Source organism: Callorhinus ursinus, unplaced genomic scaffold (assembly GCF_003265705.2).
Source record: "Callorhinus ursinus isolate GAN/ISIS: 27379988/994484 unplaced genomic scaffold, GSC_fseal_2.0 scaffold6, whole genome shotgun sequence".
Lineage (NCBI taxonomy): Eukaryota > Metazoa > Chordata > Mammalia > Carnivora > Otariidae > Callorhinus > Callorhinus ursinus.
Window position 1 is genome coordinate 66,564,245 of NW_027397068.1, and position 20,729 is coordinate 66,584,973.

Here is a 20,729-nt window from a genome sequence, read left to right on the forward strand (position 1 = left end):
TTTTCCACCAAAGGACAAATGATTAATATCCTAATTCGTTGAGGTTCTCAACATTTCCTATATATTCCATTTCCTATATGTTCCCAACATTTCCTATATAGTCCTGTGTATTTCTAGTTACTTTAATTTTTTAAATGATATTTTCAACCCTTCTCTCTCACAAAACTGTCTTTTATCATAAAAATATTATACTTCTGCCTGCCCTCAAATTAAGATCTCACCTTCTCTTTTCCATAGAAGCCATAAAATGTAATTTGCTCAACTTCCTACTAATACATTCTCACATCTACATCAAACCTTTTCTCCTTCTCTTCAGGTGCCATGGAATAGGCCTTAATGACTTCTCAGAAACCTGGTGCTATTGTTTAGCCTCCTCCCCTGTCCTGAGACTTCAACATTTTGCTTTCCACTGGCTTCTTTCCATCATCACTAAAACATATGTAAGCCACTTCACCATGAAAATTCTCCCCTTTTCAATTACTAGGCTGTCTTCCTCCTCCCTTTTCAAGCCAGATTTTTTAATAGAGTTTCTGGCTTCTTTTACTTTTTTCTGACATTTGAATCTGGATTTCTCTCTCCCCATTTCATCAATATTGTTTTTGCTGAGAACCCCATGCCAAATAATTTTATGTAAAGTTTAAATTAGCATCTTACTTAAACCCTCAGAAAGATTCACTACTACTGATCACCTTAAAAAAGGAGTTTCTATTTACTTTTAAAACCCCTATTCTTTGGATTTATCCTGTACTACCCAGTCTTCTTTTCACTTGTCCTTCTAAACCCAGTGGTAAATCATGGAATACTGTAGGGTTTTGTTCTGATCTTTCTTGTATCTCTCTATAATTTGTCTTTAGGCAATCCAACCTAGCCCTGTGGTTTCCTTTACCTTAGTCAAGTTGGTGAATCTAATATATTTCTTTTTCTTATTTTTAAAGATTTATTTATTTATTTATAGAGCACAGGCAGGCCTGATCTGGGGGAGGGGCAGAGGGAGAGGGAGAGAGAATCTCAGGCATACTCTGTGGTGAGGGCGTGGAGCCCAATGCGGAGCTTGATCTCAAGATCACGACCTGAGCCGAAACCAAGAACCCAGAACTCAGATGCCCAACTGAGCCACCCAGGTGCCCAAATCTGATATATTTCTTACTCTTAGATTTCTCTTGAACTCCCAAGTCATACGTGTCTCCATCACCTCTCCATTTACATTAGGGATTTAGAGCTCCTTAAACTGAACATTAAGGACTTAATTTATAATCTTCGTTCTCCTCACCTAACTGTACCCATAATTAGTCTGTTTCTTCTCCCCTATATCTTATTCAAGTGGAAGCTATCAACACCTGCCCAGTCCAAGCTAGAAATCTAAGAAAAATCTGTCTTCTCTTTCACATCTCCCATTTCCAAAGAGTCCCCAAGTAACCCATCCACTGCTACCAGTTTAGGACAAACCACTATTATGTTTTCACTTGTACCACCTCTTAACTAGTTGCTTTAATAAAAATTGCTGGGAAAACCCAGCTGGGGGCCCATGATACCCTGTTAAGCAACTTTCACCTACATGTACTCACTACCACCCAAAACTGTTGTCTTGAAATATTCCTTCATTGTTTTAGATGATTATTAAATACTCAAATCTTACAGCCATCAGCTATAAAAGTTGCTATAGCAGGTTGACAGAAGTACAGCCATTCAAATTTAGACACCAACGCTATGGCTATGAAATATAAGCATGTATTGACATACTAGACATGTGCCTTCCAAGGACTGGTGAATTTTTCTTGGACTCCACACATGGAATACCTGCCCAGTCTAAACATTTAACGTCCAATCATCTTCAAATCAATTAACTCCCCAGCTTCTGCACATCATTCTACCTGAGAAAAGAGTAAGAATGCTGTCCAGCTGGTTTTAAAAAGGAGCAAAGGATGGCCAGCTCTCCAGCACATACACTAGGCCTATGCAGATTCTGTTGTACATCCTAAAAAATGTTCTGTTTACCAGACTAAAGACCCAGTTTTCTGAGGGACAGTGGGTACTAAGAGCATGCCCACCCATTCAACACTGCAAAATTACTATCCCCTTACCACCGAAGCTAAACAGCCTGGAACTTAATTCTCTTTGTGCCCAAAATGTCTCCACTTTTATTCCTGCTATGTACTGTGAGGCAGCATTAAGTTTGCTCTTATTTTTCTCATATTCTGTGAATTGAAGTACCTATAAAAGATCTGCTCATTCTGAGAAAGATATCTGCTTTAGTGCCCTTTGACACTTGAACTCCAGTCGTTCTCAGACTGCTATGTTGGTCTTTCTCTAGTCAGTATTTAACTAGTACTCCATGTAGCAGCCAGTCTGATCTCTTAAAAACAAATATCAGCTTGGGGCTCCTGAGTGGCTCAGTTGGTTAAGTATCTGATTCTTGATTTCAGCTCAGGTCCTAATCTCAGGTTCATGGGATTGAGCCCCAAGTTGGGCTCTACACTCAGTGCAGAGCCCACTTGTCCCTCTCCCTCTGCTCTTCCACATCCCTCTCTCTCTTTCACAAATAAATAAATACATACATACGTATCTTTAACAACAAATATCTGCTCTTATCATATCTCTACTTACCAGCTTTCCTTTCCCTTAGGATAAGGTCCCGTATCAATTTCCTACTTATGCCATACCTCCAGATCTTCTCAAATGTTCTTTGTTAAACCTGGAATATTCTTCTTTATTTCCCTTTTTTTATTATTATTTGTAAAGATGCTTCAGTCACTCAATCAATCTCACCTCAATATAACTTCCTCAGAAATACTTGCTCTAGTTCTCATAATACACAGTACTTCTTAGGTCAATCCACCTCATAATTACTTACGCATTGTCTGTATTTTCCTTTTTTTTTTTTCTTGCAGGCTGGACAGTGTCTGGCTTTTCAACTCTATGTTCCTAAATAAAATAGAAAGTGAAAGAATTACTTTTCCTTCACAGTTAGAAGCAACAGGTTGTACTATTATATTAAAGTGGTCTAGCAAATAAGTATGTTTTTCATTTTATTTATTCATTTACCTTTTAGAAAGAGATACTGTGAAATGTAGAGCATTAAGGAAACAAAGTTAAATGGCATTAAACATTCCATTTTGATTTTCTTTGAACACCTCAAATATGGAGTTCATGAAAAATTTAGTAAAACCAGGAAGGAGAACTATTTCACAGTTGTTGTCCATGAGACAATTTCTATAAATGCAGTACACGAGTGACTAATTTCAAGATTTCCACTAAAAAGAAAAAAAAATAATGGATGTTAAAAAAACCTTTTAGTTGATATAGAGCCAGGGTTGACAAGCTTTTTCTGTAAAGAGCCTGATAGTAAATATTTGTAGCTTTGTGGTCCTCACAGTTTCTGTCATAATGACTCCACTCTGCCATTGCAGCACAAAAGCAGCCATAGACAATATTTGAACAAATGGGCATGGCTGTGTTTCAATAAAACTTTATTTATAGACACTAAAATTTGAATTTATGTAATTGTCATGTGTCATAAAATATTATTCTTCTTTTGAATTTTTCAACCACTTAGAGTGTTTAGACCATTCTTATTTTGTAGGACATACAAACAGGTGGCAGGCTGGATTTGGTCATGAGTGATAGTTTGCCAACTCTTGCTGTAGAGTTAAAGTATAACCACATAATTGAAGAGATAGTTCTTTGGGACACAAGTCTGCAAACAACTCATTCTGCAAATTCAATGAATACAACTCTAAAGGTTTTATAAATTAAAACCAATAATTGGAACTCTTTTATAGAAAAGAATTTCTAGATTTTTTTCTTTTTGTTTCAACCTTAGAAGAAGAGATCCAACATTAAGATTAAATAATACCAGATGAAATTAATTTTTTATAAAAAAAATCTTTCCATTTTTCTCATTTAAATTATTAAGTTCCTTCTAATAAGTAAGCATTTTGGAGGAACTTATAATGTACAAAGTGTTGGGGATATAATGGTGCATAAAACTCAGTTTCAGTAAGGGACATAGTTAAATTAATTGTCATTTGAATGCAGTGTGAAAAATACTGTGAAAGAAAAATACAGATAGCAGGGTGAGAGCAAGTCTAGCAGGGTGAGAGAAGACATTCAAAAGGATTGATGAATCACTCACTTTTTAGAAAACATTCCCTTTTCTTTTGTGAAAATTTATTATTTTTATAATTCTACTGGCTTGGGCCAATGTTTATCCACGTTAAAATACCCACCAATGCACTAATCAAGCATTAATCAGAGGACTGCTAAAACCTAGTATTTCTTTTCAAGATTAAAAACAGCCTATTATTATTTAGTGAAGGCAGCCCTAGAGAATTAATAGACATGGCTGAGAATACTTTCAAAAGATAAAATCGGTAAGATTTTGGGAAAAAAAAATCTTGTACTAAGACTAAGTTGAATTTGAGGATGGGAAAGAAGTATTGGACACTGGGCTAAGAGAACAAAAAAGTAATAAAAATAAAAAGATTTGAGTTCCAAACCAAAAAACGTTGGAATGCATACAACTTCAAATTCATTCATTTATCTAAAATAATTACTGAGCACTTATGTATCAGGCACTGTACCTGCACATGTTAAAATTGTCTAAGGGTATATGAAATGTAATACTCTTACAATAATACAGTATGCTCAGCATTTTACTAGAGGAATTACAGAGTTAATGGGAGCCGCAAAGCAGGGCACCTGGCCCAGAATGAATGGAAGAGTGGTTTGAGATCTTTCTGGAAAAGTGTCCTGTAAGATGAGACCTAAAGGAACGGAAATTGGATTGGGTGTTCCTGAGGGAGGAAACGGTATTGTGTGAAAATCAGAAGCAACAGAGAACATGGCACTTCTGAGGAACTGAAGGTTGTTCAGCATGGCTTGAGAATAAATTATGGCCAGATGGGGTGAGGTCAGCAAGAAGCCATTGAAAGCAGCATGTACCAGGCTTGCATGCCTGTTACTGGGTCAGTACTTTGAGAGCAATGGGAAACCCATAGAAAGGCTTAAACAGGGGAGAGATATGATCAGAGATATGTTTTATGAAGATCACTTTGGCAGCCTTGTGAAGAAGGGATTGGAAGAAAGCCTGGACACAGTGCTAGAGACTAAGGCAGCGGCAGAGGAGAGAGAATGGCCATGTGGCCTTCTTCAGTGAGTCTTCAACTTTGTTTGCAGAGATCCTGGAGTCTCACATTTGATTTTTTTCCCCCTTCCTCAAATGGTAAGAACTCCCACATATGTACATACAAGTACAGTTGTCAGGTCATTGATTTCTGCACCTAGAAACACAGATAACTTTGAAAGTGTCTAATTCTTATTCCCTTTGACAAGAAAAATGCCCAGAACAACTCTTCTTATTATGAAGAGAAAGAAGCACTGTATGCTTTCTCTATCTAATATTTGATCTCAAAACTGTTATGACAAAAAAAGTAATCTAAAGATGCTGGAGCCGTAAAGAGGCTAGTGTGAACCCAGGAAGCCATTCCCTGTTGTGATACCACTCAACACATTTTCATTTGGTTATTATTTTGGGTAAGAACTCTTTCCAAACAAATGTACATCACTGGACGTAACTATCTGTGAATATCATCTCTACAGTCAAGTGTCTGTAATAAACCCACATTATCACAGCAGCAAAAGTAGTCATGCCCTCTCCCTTTCTCTTCCCTGTCACTTTGGTTTATACAACACATTCTCTATTCTGTGGGTTGCTAATCTCCTGGATTCACAGTCCAGTGAAAAGACAGTGAATTTGGAGAGAGAAAAGAAGGGTCTAAATTCCAGATTTGCTACTCATTTGAAGTCACTTGCCTCTTTGGGATGTGGAATTGCTATAATTTCCCAAAACAAGGGATGCTTGAGGGGCTCAGTCAGTTAAGCATCTGCCTTTGGCTCAGGTCATGATCCCAGGGTCCTGGGATGAGTACCACATGGGGTTCCTTGCTCAGTGGGGAGCCTGATTCTCCCTCTCCCTGCTTGTGTGTTCTCTCTCTGTCTGGCAAATAAATAAATACAATTTTAAAAAATTTGTTTTTCCCAAAATGAAGTAGCAGAACTAAATTATCTTAAATTCTTTCAAGCTAAAAAGTCATGGTTTTATGAGTCAGATAGAACATCAGTTTCCCAGGCTGGAAAGTCTAGTGAAATGACTACAGATACAGGATATTAGAATGATGATTTAAAGAAAAAAAAAGTTTATCAAATAGCCAGAGCTCCTGCTTCCTAGACAGTGAGGTTTTTCTTTCCTGAAGATGAGGTGCCAGGAGCCCTGGAGAGGTGCAGGCCATGTTTGCTCAGATCTCCTTCCCCAAGGCTGTTCTGCTACTTTATTCCTGGAAAATACCCCTATCAGAGCTTGGTGTTTGGCTTCTGGCAGCACACTGACCTTTCCTCGACACATGGATTAGCAATGGATCCAGCCTCTTTTCTTGAAGGGGCTTGAGTGGCACCAAGGGTCTGAATGGGCTTCTAGTTTCTTTGTGTTTTGGCCACAGTCTTCAAAAACCAACTGCTCACCAATCCGACAGACCTGCTCAGGGCAACAGTGACCTTCCTCCAAGCTTCCACATTGATTATTCTAAGGAGTCTCCCAACTTGAAATAAAAATATCAAAACTTAAAAAATGAGCAGGCTTTCTAAAGCTATTGAATCCCCAAATTAAATGTCTCCAGATATTCTTAGAAGTGTGAGGTCTGGTGCAGGAATGGGAGTGCACGGGTAGGGACTGGACAGGACACAAATGACTCTCTCCAAAGGTGAACGGACGTGAGTTTAGTAAAGATGTCAAGGACCGATGTAGTGGCAAAAGACCCATGGGCTAGCCTCAGCAGGAAGCTGTTGGCACCTCTCGGGCTGCTGTTGAAGGGGCCACCTACAGGGTCTTGGTCTTGGTGAAGGAATGTAACCTCTACCAAATTATGGTCTATGGCAAGTAAATACTCAGAGCTCTCTTTCCTTTCATCTTCCGTCCTTTTCATTTCCAACCACTGCCTCTCCTTGGCTTAGTCCAACAGAAGCCAGAGGACCTCAGGGCATGGATAGATCTGCAGGTCAGCCTCTAGGGAATAAAAAGCAATGTGGAGAAAAGTAGGTTCAAAGGGGCAATTGGAGAACATCCAGCAGGGAGGAGCATGTACTTTTGCAGCCTGTGGGATCAGATTTGTCCTAAGAACAAGTCCAAACTTAAGTGTACTAGAAGGTCGTAGAAGGACTGAGGCAAAATGAAAGAAACAGGCTGAGAACCTGAAAGCCCAGGAATTGGATGGGGAAGCCTAAGAAAGGAACAGAACTGAAGTTGGAGATCAACTAGGACTGAGGGACAAAGGGGCTGGGGTAAGACGCAAGGGCAGGCAGGCCTTGGTATTCTAGGAAGGGTCAATGGCTTCTGTCTCACAGTCTCTTATAAAGCGATTTTGATAGTAAGTAGGATACGGGGTCTGGACAGTTTCCTTCTATGCAAAGCGCGATCATACAAAACTCAAGTTCATTTGTACAGCGGTAGTAAGAACAAATTTTCACAAGCCACATTGTAGGACCTATTAAAAAATTAGCTTTAAAAGCTTTCCTCTAACTTAACCTCTATTTTAATCCCCATTCCACAGAAAATGTACAACGTACAATTACCATGTTTACCCAGAAATTACTAAGATTTAAAATTCTGTCAATTCAGGATTTGCTCTCCCCTTCTTTTTTCTCAGAGTAACCTCTAAGTTTCTGAGACTGTTTATAATAACATGAAACCTGGGAGGCTGCTTTTGGGTCCTCAAGAGATACTCCGTGCCTTGCTGTTACCTGCTGAGATGGGTGCTGGTCGCTGGGTATAGTCTGGCCTGGTAGACTGGTGGGACCTTTCCACTCTTTACTCCTGACAGTATTTAGGGTCTTACCAAACAGGGCATGGCAGGGGGAGCTTGTCCTACAGCTTTATCTACCACCTCCTGTACCATTGCAAAAAGTGCTTCTTCATGTTTTGCTGTAGCAATCAGAGAAGAAAAGAAGCAAATTAGCCTCTACTGTTTAGTCCCTAAGTGTAATAGGATGAGGTTCTGTCACTCATTCCTTCAACTCTACCATAAACTCCCACATAGGGGCAGAAGGTTGCCTCCTCATCTTGAATAATCTCTTCTCCCCATCTCAGAGGTTATTCCCTGTCTGGGGAGGATGGACATAGTGGTGCAGGGGACACGAGAACTCACTCAATACATATCTTTGCCAAATCTTTCATTTTAATATCTAGATTTCGGTGTTATTTAAGAGCCAGGAACAGGACACTTGTCTTTCACTTCCTTCACTGTGAACGTCTCCCTTTCCTTGTGGATCTCAGATATTCTGATCCCCAAGGTGAGGGGGTCAGTGAGTTTGTTACATGGAATGTGTCCATGGGGGAGTACATGTAGAGGACAGAGGATATTGTGAAGCAGATAAAATTTGGTCTTAAATCTTTAATAACTCTGTCTTTAAACGTTCCTACCTTGGAATTGTGTGCTTTTGTGATTTTCTCCACAGCATTCCTCCAAAATCTACTTTCATAAAATTATCTCATAAACACAACCCTAAAGTAAGGGATAGATGGCTCATTGCATTTAATACATTTTTCTTTCTGCGTGTGTTTTGGTTAAAACAAGAAAATTCTGAAATGTAGGAATGATTTTCTATAAGATACAGTCTTTGTCACAACCATTCAACTTGGCCATTTCCCCACAAAAGCAGCCATAGATAGTGCACATGTGATGAACATTTCCGTGTTCCATTAAAACTTTATTTATGGACACTGAAATTTAAGTTTCATATACTTTTCATGTATCATTAAATATTTTTTAATTTTTTCCAGCCTTTTAAAAATGTAAACATCATTCTTAGTTTAAAAGATATAAAAACTGGAGGGATAAGCCATATGTGACTCACAGACAGTGGTTTGCAGACTTCATCTTGACCTAACCCCTGAGGATTACCCTGGCAGGATGACCAGGTCTCAGGGCGGCGTGTGAGTTAGGCAAGGAAAGCTGTCACACCAAGAGGCCAGAGAGCACACATTGGCATATCATCCATAACAGCAGTAAGGACTCTCTATTAGCAATTTGCACTAAGAAGAAAGAGTGAATCTGGATTTCTGCCTATCTCCTGAGTTTGAAAATTCCTTCCATCTGACGAATGCCAGTTTTTTTTCTCTGCTCTTGGTTCTGTTAGTGAAAAAGGGAGAGGAGAGATGTCAATATTTTTATATGCTTTTATTTTCCTTCTCTGATGTGTTAGCATCGATAATGGTAGTAACAACAGTTACAGAAAATCAACAGTTGTTAACAGAAAAAAAGCTATTATCAAGATCAAAAGAGCTACCTTTCAATACCTTATTGTTATTAGCCACCTGAGTGACCTTGCAAAAATTACTTAAACTCTGGATGTCAGTTTACCTATTTGTAAAAAAAGGATCTTGGACATTTGTTCTAAGTGTACAAATGAATGACAGTTCTTATAAACATCCCTTCACTGAGAAGCCCTATGGTAGGAAATAAATTTTGCTAAAGATGTTAGAAAGTTATAGAAAGATATGTTAAAGTAGCAGAAAAGCAAATTAAAAGGCTAAATTCACATTTGTATTTTTGTATTTACTGAGTTTTATAGTAAAGTATTCAGAATAAATTCAGCTACAGTATTTTTTTATGTTTATTTTTCTGGAAGCATCTATAATTTAACTGGTTAAAGGACCTCTGGTTTACATCCATTTCCTTGAAAGAAAAGACAAGAAACACATAAAAACAAAAAACAAAAAATCAAAAAAACTTGTGAATTAAGACTTTGAACCTGCAGATGGTGCTATGATCCTATTATGAAATTCAGTTTTGCTTTCTAGTTTAAATTCATAGGAAAAAAACGCAGTTCTTTGATTTAGTTTATCTAGAAATAATAAAATTGAATTATTTCTCTTTACTTTTGTGTTTTATTATTATAATGGGAGAAACTGTCTTTACCACTGGAAAAATCTAATGTAGTTATTCTTTATGAATGCTAAGTGCTTCCTGAAACCAAATAATAATCAACTTTTTTGTCTTTTTTCATTTAGATTTTTCTGCTTATCTTTCAGCATTGGTTTTTCTGTGACTTTCAATCAACTTACTTTGCTGTTTCTGTTCTTAAATAAAATTGTCTCACTGAGAATTGAGTGATGAAGAGCTAAGGATAAAAAATTCCACATGAGAACCATTTCGACCTCTAGTTTGTAATAATCAGGTAAAAAAAGATTTCCTGGAATTAAGCCACAGGAACTCTGGCTAAAGTCAGAGCTGTCAACTGGGAAACAAATTTCCAGACATTTTGAAATTTAATTCATTTAATTTTTCTTGTAACTGGATTAGAAAATATGATTAAGCATAGCAGGATATTCTTTTACTGGATCAGTCTGGCTTTGAATGAAGCCAATAGATACTAAAATTTTAAAGTAGAAGAAAGAAAGGGGGCTTTAGAGTCTTTCTCTCTTGAGGAACTTCTGAACAAAAATGTAAAAGGATACACACAGCGGAGATTTTTAAAAATTATAGGGAAGATGGCATTTTACTTTATTGTCCAGAAAGTTGTTCGTGTGGCTGTATTTTTACCTGAAACTCTGAATGAATATATGCTAGTCTAATTTGAATTAAAACCCCCACAAACAGAAATTAAGTATTTATCAAAGTACTCCGCAGATGCTTTCCAACTAGTTCTTTGAAACCTGTCAACTGACTAAGTTGGAAATGTTCAAAAAGCTGGTGTGAGTATAGGTGTGTATTCAGGGATGGAAGGGAGAAACAGAATAATTCTGTATAGTGCAAGGACCTATACAAATGATGAAAATGTCTTCCTTTACAAAGGAGGGAAAATTGAATCCTTTGAGATATACAGTCTGATAGTTTATTTTTTGGATCATTTGAGGTTGTATATGTGAAAGTGTATTGGGAATTATGATAGTTTGAACAAATATGAAATAGCAGTACCACTATGACTTTATATAACAGTGTGTATATAATATCTTAACGCCTTTCTGAAACTTTTATCTTGGGAATAGTTTCAACACAAAGGAAATGTAATAATAGAGAAATGGGAAATTATTTCTAGATGCTTTTAAAATTAGAATAGATCTCAAGAAAGACTAAATTGGGATTTACATGAATAGTAGAAAACATTTTAAAAGGCTTTAGAATTGATACTTTATAATAAAGGAGAATTATACATTTGTAGGCATAATGAACATAAGTGTTTGTTTTTTTTCTGTATCTGTTTCTGCACATAAAACTCTTATTTTCTGAAGGAGCCCCAATGGCCCTGGCTATAACACTAATTATTCTCTAATTTCATTCCTGCTAATTAAAGATGAAAACATTTCATATTAAGCTTGGTACCTTTCTGTTGTTGTTGTTCATTTAAAGAAAAGTAAATTTCCTCTTTATGTCTTACATCTTGAAGTTACTCACTATAAATTTATATAAATCAGACATAATGAAAATTTAATAAGAACTCAAGCCTTATTCATCCTGTGGGAGTACTACTGTGACGTCTTTCAGAGAGCTTTGTGATTGCTCAGCCCTAAGTGTAAGCCCTATAAAATGATGGGCTTTGAAATGCTGGTCAGGGTAGAGTGAAAAGCAGTTGCCAGCAATAATAGCCAACCCGTAGCCAATACCAACTTCTGGTTCAGCTCTGAGGGCAGAGAACTAGTGGAGCCGTTCTTGGCCTCATACGACTTCAGCACCTAAGACAGCTCCAATATTCTCCTTCCATACAGAAAGCTCCGGAGAAACACTACTTGGCAAGGTGAGTAAAAACCCTACCTTTCTTCTTCTTTTTGTCCCTCCTCCTGCTTTGAAACTTTTCTCAGGGTATATTGAATATTTCTCTCTCTTGAAAAGAATTTTACAGTGTTTCTCCTTTACAACAACAAAAAAACAAGTTTCTCAAGTCACCTGGTAAGTGTAGAAAAGCTTTAACTTCTTATATATTTGTGGATTTTCTGAATTCTTTTGGTTGGAAGATGCTTTGCCCTGCTTGCTCAATACTTTTACTCAATACTGTCTTTTTAAAACTGTATTAAAGTAGGATGTGGATTTTTTTTTGCCTGTTATATACATTTTTAACTGAAGGGTTCAGTGGGTACATTTGTTTTACAAGTTTCAACTTGTTTTCTTTTTTTTTTACTGTTGCTCTTTCTATTTCATATGTTAGTTATGTGAACCAAGGAAGCATTCATTTTCCTCTTTAAGTCTAAATGCTGTGATTTTTATAGACAGCAAGAAAAACAAAGCTCAAATTCTAAGTTTCTATCTACAAACTATTTAGAAATGAAATCTGAAAGTGGATTAGATGTAAAATAGCACAAATATTATTTTAATATATTTTTCCTTTTGTAGCAAAAATTATTTCAATGGTAATATGCAGTTTAAAAATTTTTGGTATTAATTTTCATTATTGTTCAAACCCAGACATAAGCAAATAATTCCCTAATAATCTGTACAATTAAAAGAGGAAAAAGAAATGTATGTACAATTTTTATACTGATATGTATATGTACATATATATACATACACATATAGACACACATTATTAAATAGATGATACTCCAGTGTTCTATTAATTAGACACTAGAAACTTAAACTATTTCTTTAGTTAGAAAAGATACCAAATGTGGGTGCTACGACTCTGTTACAAGAAGACTGTTTCCATGGATACTTCCAGCACTATGGAAGCATAGCATTCCACATATACTTGGTCCAACTATGTGCCTAGTGAGAGATAGGCAGCAGTTGAAAAGGACCCTAATTTTTATTCAAGCAGCTGTCACCAAAAAAAAAAAACTTCTTGATTTAAAAATTAATTATATTGTAGTTTAACTCTTTCCATAAGATGAAAATTACTTTTTCCCAGCTCTGCAAGAGCCTTCAGAAATTACTACTAGACACTCAGAATTACTTTGTTGGGGCGATATCTTTGGTTGGAAAGCTGATGTGATTCTCTCTCTTTCAAAGTACAAAGATGGAAACCAGAAGTAAGTCCCAGCTACTTGTGCTGCTAACACTTGTCAGCATGCTCTTCTCTCACACGTTGGCATGGCCTCTTTTTGGAGCACCCTCTGCTCTGAGGTAAGTATTCTTGCAATTCAGAGAGTCGAACATTCCTTCTTTATGTATGTGGAAATTTCCTATATGTTATTTTGGACAACTCAATTTTTTAAGTTACGTATTATTTATTTAAATCTTTTGGCTGACATGTTAAGCAAGTTTTTTGAACATCAAATCAACACGACTATTCTATATCCTGGAATCCACTCTCAGGTCATGAGAGACAGTGTCAATGACTAGTTTTAAGGATAGGGTGGATCACTTTTCCAAACAGAGAGAAAGAAGGATTTGATTTTCTTTTCATTCAAAACCAGTTTTAGATAAGTAATAAGCTTTTATCCATTGTCATCTCAGTTCAGCTCAGTTTCTGATGGAAAAAAAATAGATGTTTAGTTGCATGCCTCATTCTATAGTTCATTTTCAAGATCATTCAGTAAATAATCTTAAGGTTAGTAGTTGATTAGTGAAACATATATACAATCATACTGGACAGATCTACCTATCTATCCAGAATCAATTTGCCAATATTGTAAATTGCAGAATAACTGATCTACTGAGATACCCTTCCCCAGTGAGTGAATTTTAATGCACTTGGTTTCAGCCCTAAATCCTTAGTTTCACTGTTCTTTATGTTGTATTTCATATCTCAAATTCAGAAATTATAACACAACTCTTATTTAAAATTTATCTCAAAGAAGTAAACAGTAAATGAAAACTACATTAGCTTTATTTTGTCTTTCCAATTTATAGGCACCACTATATCTAAGGGCAAAATTGTCATCTCTTTGCTCAAATTCCCATTTCTGATTCTTTTTTCAGGGTAAACTTATACTCAATAGGTTGAATAATCTCTTAGCTATTAGCATTTGTGAAATCTGCTTAAAGCCAGATCTTATGTTGCTTTATAACTAAACAGAATGATTCTATCTGAATGGTTATATCACATATCACAACAAACAATCACAAGAATGCTGAAGTTTGCTTTGATTGCTAGGCTTCATACAAAGAGGACTGCTTGTTACTTCCACCAACTACTACATCATCAAAAGATGCACAAGTACCCAGGAGCTGATACACTCCTTGGAGGTTTAATCTAATAGTGAAAATAGACACACTCATAATTTTAATAGTGTGCTGGTATTCAAAATGTGCATGCATTCAAAAATAATCATATTCCATGTATAAGCATGATATTCTTAGTCACTTAGTAAAACATTGCACATACCTCACTAAAATTGTATTAATACATAAGATTAGAAATAAGAAGACCCTGCAAAATTTATTGAATTTGAGTAACTACTCAGAGATGGAGAGATTCTTTGTACTTTATTAACACAGAGAAATATATCACACTAAAGTGAATCTTTGTGTGTAAAGCTTACAGACCTAGAGAAAGAAAACAGTTAATATCCACCTCTTAAGAAATGTTTGACAAATGATACCAAACACCAACAAATATATGAATTGTTCCCAATTTTTCATATTGAATATTGAAAATTTTTTGAAGTTTCTATTTTGTACAGAATTTTTCTACCTGTGAATAACTTTGCAAAGTGAAGACATTGCCAACAAAGTGTACTTTGTTTACTGCCAGTGCAGTAAACAAGTAGGATTGAACCTTTATGTTTGTTACATACAGCTTGTAAAAGTTGCATGGCATCTATCTTATGGGATAATAAAAAATTTCACTATTTATACTCTAAACCATAGAAGCTAGTAAATCTAACTATGCTATCCATATACTGTGAATGTGTAATACTTTTCAAGAATATTATCTTATTTCCAGTGATTGTAAAACCATAAACACTATCTTCTGAGAAAGAAATACATTATACCTCTACTATATGTTTTCCTAATAGATTGGATGACAGAATACCACTTGAAGAAGAAAATGAACCTGATCAAGTTTCATTAAAAGTAGACACTGACATCTTGCAAAATGCATTAGCTGAGAATGACACACCCTATTATGATGTGTCCAGGTGAGTTTGTTTTTTATTGAGTTTTATTTTAAAAAACATATTTTGAAATATAAATGTTTTACAATTTGCGTCACTGTGAAGCTATTCCTACAGTACTGTACCACAGGTTTCCATGTGCCATTGCTTCATTCAGCCTGATTTATTGAAACTCTAGCAGCTGTACATGATTTTCATGTAGAGAAGGTGTAACAAACCAAGATCAACAAATCCTTCACTTACACAGAACCATTTGTCTAGAGCAGCATTCAAGCATAGACAGAGTAGTTCTCTACTGAAGAAGACAAAGTATAAAAATTCCTGACTTGGGTGGGAAAGTTGGCTAATAGTCACTAAGGGCCTCTCTATCTTAAGAGATTTTGTTTCCAAGTATTTTGGCAGAAGAAATAGCAAAAAATATAATAAGGTTTTTGCTAAAAACCAGGATAGTTTCTCCTTGTATGTATCTCTATTTGGAGTAGAAGAAATAAAGCACCATAAATAAATAAAGAGAAACTAATTTTAATATATTATTTTCCCATCAATATTTATTGGAGAATTAGTTTTATAGACTCTACCAGAAGGCATTACTTAATATTGAGATATACTTCTAAAAATTTGAATTCTTTAATTTTTCAAAGTTTTGTGCTAGAAATATATAATGTATCTCAATATAAGTGGCTAGAAAATATCTTTTATTAGGTTGTCAAGAAACCTTTTGGATTCTAGTTTGCACAAGAAGCTTTCAAACAGCTGATAAATTTCTTTCTTGTTTAATGAGGCGAAGTAATATTTTAGGAAACCATTTACAAGATAATGGCTATCCTTCTTCCTTCTTTTAGGAATGCCAGACATGCTGATGGAGTTTTTACCAGTGACTTTAGTAGACTCTTGGGTCAACTTTCTGCCAAAAAATACCTTGAGTCCCTTATTGGAAAGCGTGTTGGGTAAAGAGAATTTATTATTTTATCAAACACATTATGATTATTTAATCTGATATCCTATGACTCATTGGCATATTTATTTTTCCTAAGTGACAATCATTTATAAATCTGCAATCAAGTTGAACTAGATGCAGTAAAAAATAAGGCATAGTATAAACTGAAGCAAATTTTAATATTTGCCACAGTATTTGTTTTTTAGTTCCTGATCAAACCAAGCATTGGAAGTTCTTTCTTTAAATGGCCAATTGCTGAATATTTAGATGGCACTATTCAGGGTGGCAAAGCTTGTAAAGAATTTAGTTTTAAAAAAATTTTCCTCCCAATGGGGCAGAACACAACTTCAAGTATTCCTCCTTTTTTTTTTGATAAATTATTTGCTCAATTAGTACAGAATGGTGTATTAAGTCTCCCAGTAAGTGCCAAAATATGTTGGATTATTCCTTGCTCCCCTATACTTAGGCTTAGATATATTTTTCTTTTAGTCTTTTTGTAATAAAAAAGACATCGGGCATTGGAATTCTTTTTTATCTGACTCCAAGAAATTTGGAACTTTGGCACATTTATCATTTCTTGTTAAAACCTTTTGATTTCCTTTCCCTTGCATTCCTTAGCAATAGCATCTCAGAAGACCAGGGCCCAATCAAACGCCACTCGGACGCAGTCTTCACGGACAACTATACCCGCCTCCGAAAACAAATGGCTGTAAAGAAATACCTGAACTCAATTCTGAATGGGAAGAGGAGGTAAAGAAACAGAGAACTTGTTAAAATGAGAAATTATAAACAAGTTCAGAAATAGAAGCTCCATATGAAGACTTATTTATCTATCTCTCTATCTCACTATCTATATTCTGTGAAGCAGTAATGCTCAGCCTTGACTGACATTAGATTACCCTGCAGAGTTTTTAAAATCCTGATGTGTGCCTTACCCAAAACCAACTGCCAAAAAATTAGGACCTACGGATTGGTATTTTTTTAGGCGCTCCCCCACTAGATTCTGCTGTGCATCCAGGATGGAAAATGAGACTGTAGAGACATCTACTCTGAATCTGGGGACAGGTTTTATCAGAAGGGCTAGTTTTTTGGCGGTTTTTATTGTGTGTGTGTTTCTTTTAGATTTTATTTATTTTAGAGAGAGAGAGAGAGAGAGAGTGTGTGTGTGTGTGTGTGTTTGTGTGTGTGTGTGTGTGTAGAGGGAGGGGCAGAGGGAGAGGGAAAGAATCTCAGGTAGACTCCATGCTGAGCCCAGAGCCTGCTGTGGGGCTCAATCTCACAATTCTGAGATCATGACTTGAGCAAAAACCGACTGAGCCACCCAGGCAACCCCAGAAGTACTAGTTTTTAAAATATGTAAAGTGCAGTCAATTAGCAATTTGATACCACAGGGAACTCCCTTCATATGCATACTGAATACCTTTTTTTTTTTTTTTTTTTTTTTACCAAATTAAGCCATGAGTTCTTTTGTAGTCTAAGATTCTGTAAGACCTATGTTTCTCTATGGTGTCTAAGTACTGGATTGTAATAAGTAGGAAGTGGGATGCTCTCTCTTTTTATTCCAATTATTTTTGTTTAGATGGTGAGTATTAAGAACAATCTTGCTTGGACAAGATCAGACAAGATGAATGCCTTTGCCCACCAGATTATAATTCTGCAAAAATTAAGGACAATCTTAGATAATAATTAAGCTCAAAGATAATTGTTTAGTCCTCAGTGCACTTTACAGAGCACAGAGAACAGCAAAAGTCACACATCATCAGTTCTGTGGAAGCTTTCTCAACAAAGAGCCTTCACATGCACACTTTTCATTTTCTGTTCTGCAGCAGTGAGGGAGAATTGCCTGACTTTCCTGAAGAGCTAGAAAAATAATGGAAAAGCTCTTTGAAGCAAAGCTGCTGACAACTTCCCAGTGGTGGGTATATCTATGCATTCTTATTCTTATTTTATTCTTAGAGCAAACATCTAATTATTTCAATAGGTAAGAGTCACTTGGTAAAGAACAGCTTAGGGTTCTCACAATGAGGCCTCATGGAAAAGGACACTTCTATCTGAAGCAGACCCCAACCCAGTAAACAGCTGAAAATGATTCATGCAGTGCTCTGATAGCAAAAAAGAGAAAGTTCACAATGGGCTAACAGTTTGCTACCTGAATGGTACTCCTAGTTTACTCAGACTTATTTCTAACCTTCTGTCGAGTTATAAACCAGAGGAATCTGACTCACACTAATGGGAAAAACTGGCTTTTTCTTGAGACTTGAGCCATTCTATTTTTATTAATTTAAGGTTTAGCCCCACGAATGACTATTAGCACCTCATTTAATTTAAGTACAGGGAAATACCGCCAAACTGCAGCATGGTTCATTATTATGAAAATATCAAGGCACTCTGGGTCTAATTGTATTCCTTGAATCATAGCAAGCTTTATGCAGCAAAGTTAAATGTGCTTCTTTTACCTATAAAGTGAGTGTAGGTGCTAATGATCCAATAGCATTTATATTCAAATATTTTTTGAATAGAGAAAACACAAGTAGGCTTTTTTCTTTAAGTGATAAGCTTGTTCGCCCAGTTGCTTTTTTGTACATGTGGATACAAGATATAATTCTTTCCTGAGTTACATTAATGTTTACATTAGCTCATAAAAATAAATTTATAATATTTGGCCAGTGCCTAAAGGAATTTTATGTCATCATTGTATCAGAGGTTGGTAAATTTTTTCTGTAAAGGGCTACTGAGTAAATATTTTTGGCTTTGTGAGTTATATGGTTTCTGTTACAACTACTCAAACTCTGCTCTTGTAGCATGAAAGCAGCCACAGATAATATGTAAGATGAATGGGAGCTGCTGTTACAATACTATTTTAATTGTAAAACCTCAAGGTAGGCTGGACTACAACCTCTGACTACGTCAAGGAGACTAAACTAGACCCACACTCAGACTGAAGGCAATCCATGGTCTTACTGAAGTTCCTGGAGCAGAGAGCTAAGAGAGTCATCAAGTGTGGGCAGAGTGTCTGAGAAGACACCTGCCTGATTGGTTGCTTTTGTCCACTGAGAGACAGATGCTCAGGGTCCTGCACTTGCCTGCTCCTTACCATGCACAGACATTTCAGAGAAACAAGTCCCTTTGCTCAAAGAAGAAAAAATCACATACAGCTTCTAAAAAACATTTATAAGAAGAAGCCTATTTCATTTAATTAAGAAATACAAGAGGCACTAAAATATAAAGGAGGATTAATTTCTCTGTCTTTTGTAAGCTGTAAGATAATTTATGAGATTCCATCCTCCCTTCTTTTCTTTTCTGAATGGGTAACTTTGGACAAATTCTTTTAATGGGAAATCCTCTGTGTCAACCATGTGTGAAAATTACAAATGGGTAATTACATATAATGACTAATTAAAACGCCTCTTCACATTTCCGTTTCTTTCTGACAATCAGTCCTTTGGAAGATACCTTTCTGATATCCCAGAACATGATTTCCTGTCATGACAGGCTGTTCACAAAGGGCAAAGGGAAATAGATGTGATCAAGTGAGTGGATAAGTGAATGAAACTAAGATGCTGTAAATAAAAATATTTTTATGCTTAAAACACCAATTCTTTCTTTTTCAGAATTCTTGGAGGAAAATGATAGGCGAAGTAATTATATTTTGAGTTCTAATATGTAATTCAAGAAAACAACTTCAATATCAAAACCAAATAAAATATATAGTGTTGTGAATGTTGTGGTTTACTTTATCCTAATGTAATAACTGTGATGTTTACATTGTAAATATTATTTGAGAGTCCTGAAACCTGTCTTTAACTCATAAAGTTCCTGTAATTTCATATGCTGTGTATCCTTTCTAACAAAAATATATTTAGTGATAAGTAAATACTAGGCTAATTCCAATTATGTGAAGCTTTTGAGGAGAGTAGTAATAGAACACAAATGATGTGTTTATTTATAGAGCACACTTAACTATTCAGAAGTGTGGAGCACATAATCAGTGTGTCTAAATTTGAATGTTAAGCAGCTAGAATGCTGTGTTAAATAAACTGCAAAATGTCTAAGGGAAAACCAAGAACAAAGATAAAAAGACATTCTTTGAAACTGATTTTCAGAAAGTGGTATATGTTTTCACATTTTTAGGCATCATTTATTTTGAGTAAGATGTAAAGTCTCTCCAATTTGGATCTGTAATTGCCGAAATCTCTCTCTGTCATGGTGTTTCAGTGAAAGAAAGTGGCCTCTGTTCCTGACATTTGACCTTTCCTTTCTGCTTGTGTGAAGTTATGTGTAAAAAGTAAACTGAATGGAACATTTGTTTTTCAGTAATAAATTTTTTTTCCATAACTACTCACATAATGCTTTGGTTATCAGCTTCCTTCAATGAAAGTACATTTGGAGACACAAATATTTTTCCAAAGGGATTGTAGGAAATTAAATAGAGAAAATAAAGAACTTTGATTATCATTGCAGACACTTTCTGTTGTTTTGATTCTGTTAAATGATGCAGCAGTAACTCGTTTTTAGCTCTCAAGTTCCAGGCATTAGATAGTTTTTGTGATGTTTGAGGTAGGACTATGTTTGAAGCTGTGCGAGTTCTAAAATCACAGTGACTTAAATACGAGAGAAATTTCTTTCTCACATAAGGCCAGAAGGAAGATATCACAGGTTAGTTTGAAGGTATTGCTCTGCGAAGCTCTCAGGAAACTAAACCTCTCCTCATGATCCAAAATTGCAGTTGGAGTTCCAGCCATCATCTCT

At 35.9% G+C, this 20,729-nt stretch overlaps 1 protein-coding gene across 1 annotated transcript; it reads left to right on the forward strand.

The window, feature by feature from the left end:
- The first annotated feature begins 11,702 nt into the window (after window positions 1–11,702).
- Window positions 11,703–20,520, forward strand: VIP (vasoactive intestinal peptide). The gene is made up of 7 exons (XM_025861519.2): window positions 11,703–11,784; window positions 12,993–13,106; window positions 14,945–15,067; window positions 15,886–15,990; window positions 16,599–16,730; window positions 17,807–17,895; window positions 19,592–20,520. Exons 2-6 carry the CDS (start codon window positions 13,000–13,002, stop codon window positions 17,850–17,852), a joined length of 513 nt encoding a protein of 170 aa, XP_025717304.1. The 5' UTR covers window positions 11,703–11,784; window positions 12,993–12,999; the 3' UTR covers window positions 17,853–17,895; window positions 19,592–20,520.
- Window positions 20,521–20,729: the final 209 nt, after the last annotated feature.

Bases quoted from the DNA above. Each gene is read 5' to 3' on its own strand.
- VIP (XM_025861519.2), top strand. From the start codon at position 13,000: ATGGAAACCAGAAGTAAGTCCCAGCTACTTGTGCTGCTAACACTTGTC. The intron at 15,068-15,885 runs GTGAGTTTGTTT...TCCTTCTTTTAG, and splicing joins CCCTATTATGATGTGTCCAG to GAATGCCAGACATGCTGATG. The intron at 16,731-17,806 runs GTAAAGAAACAG...TCTGTTCTGCAG, and splicing joins ATTCTGAATGGGAAGAGGAG to CAGTGAGGGAGAATTGCCTG.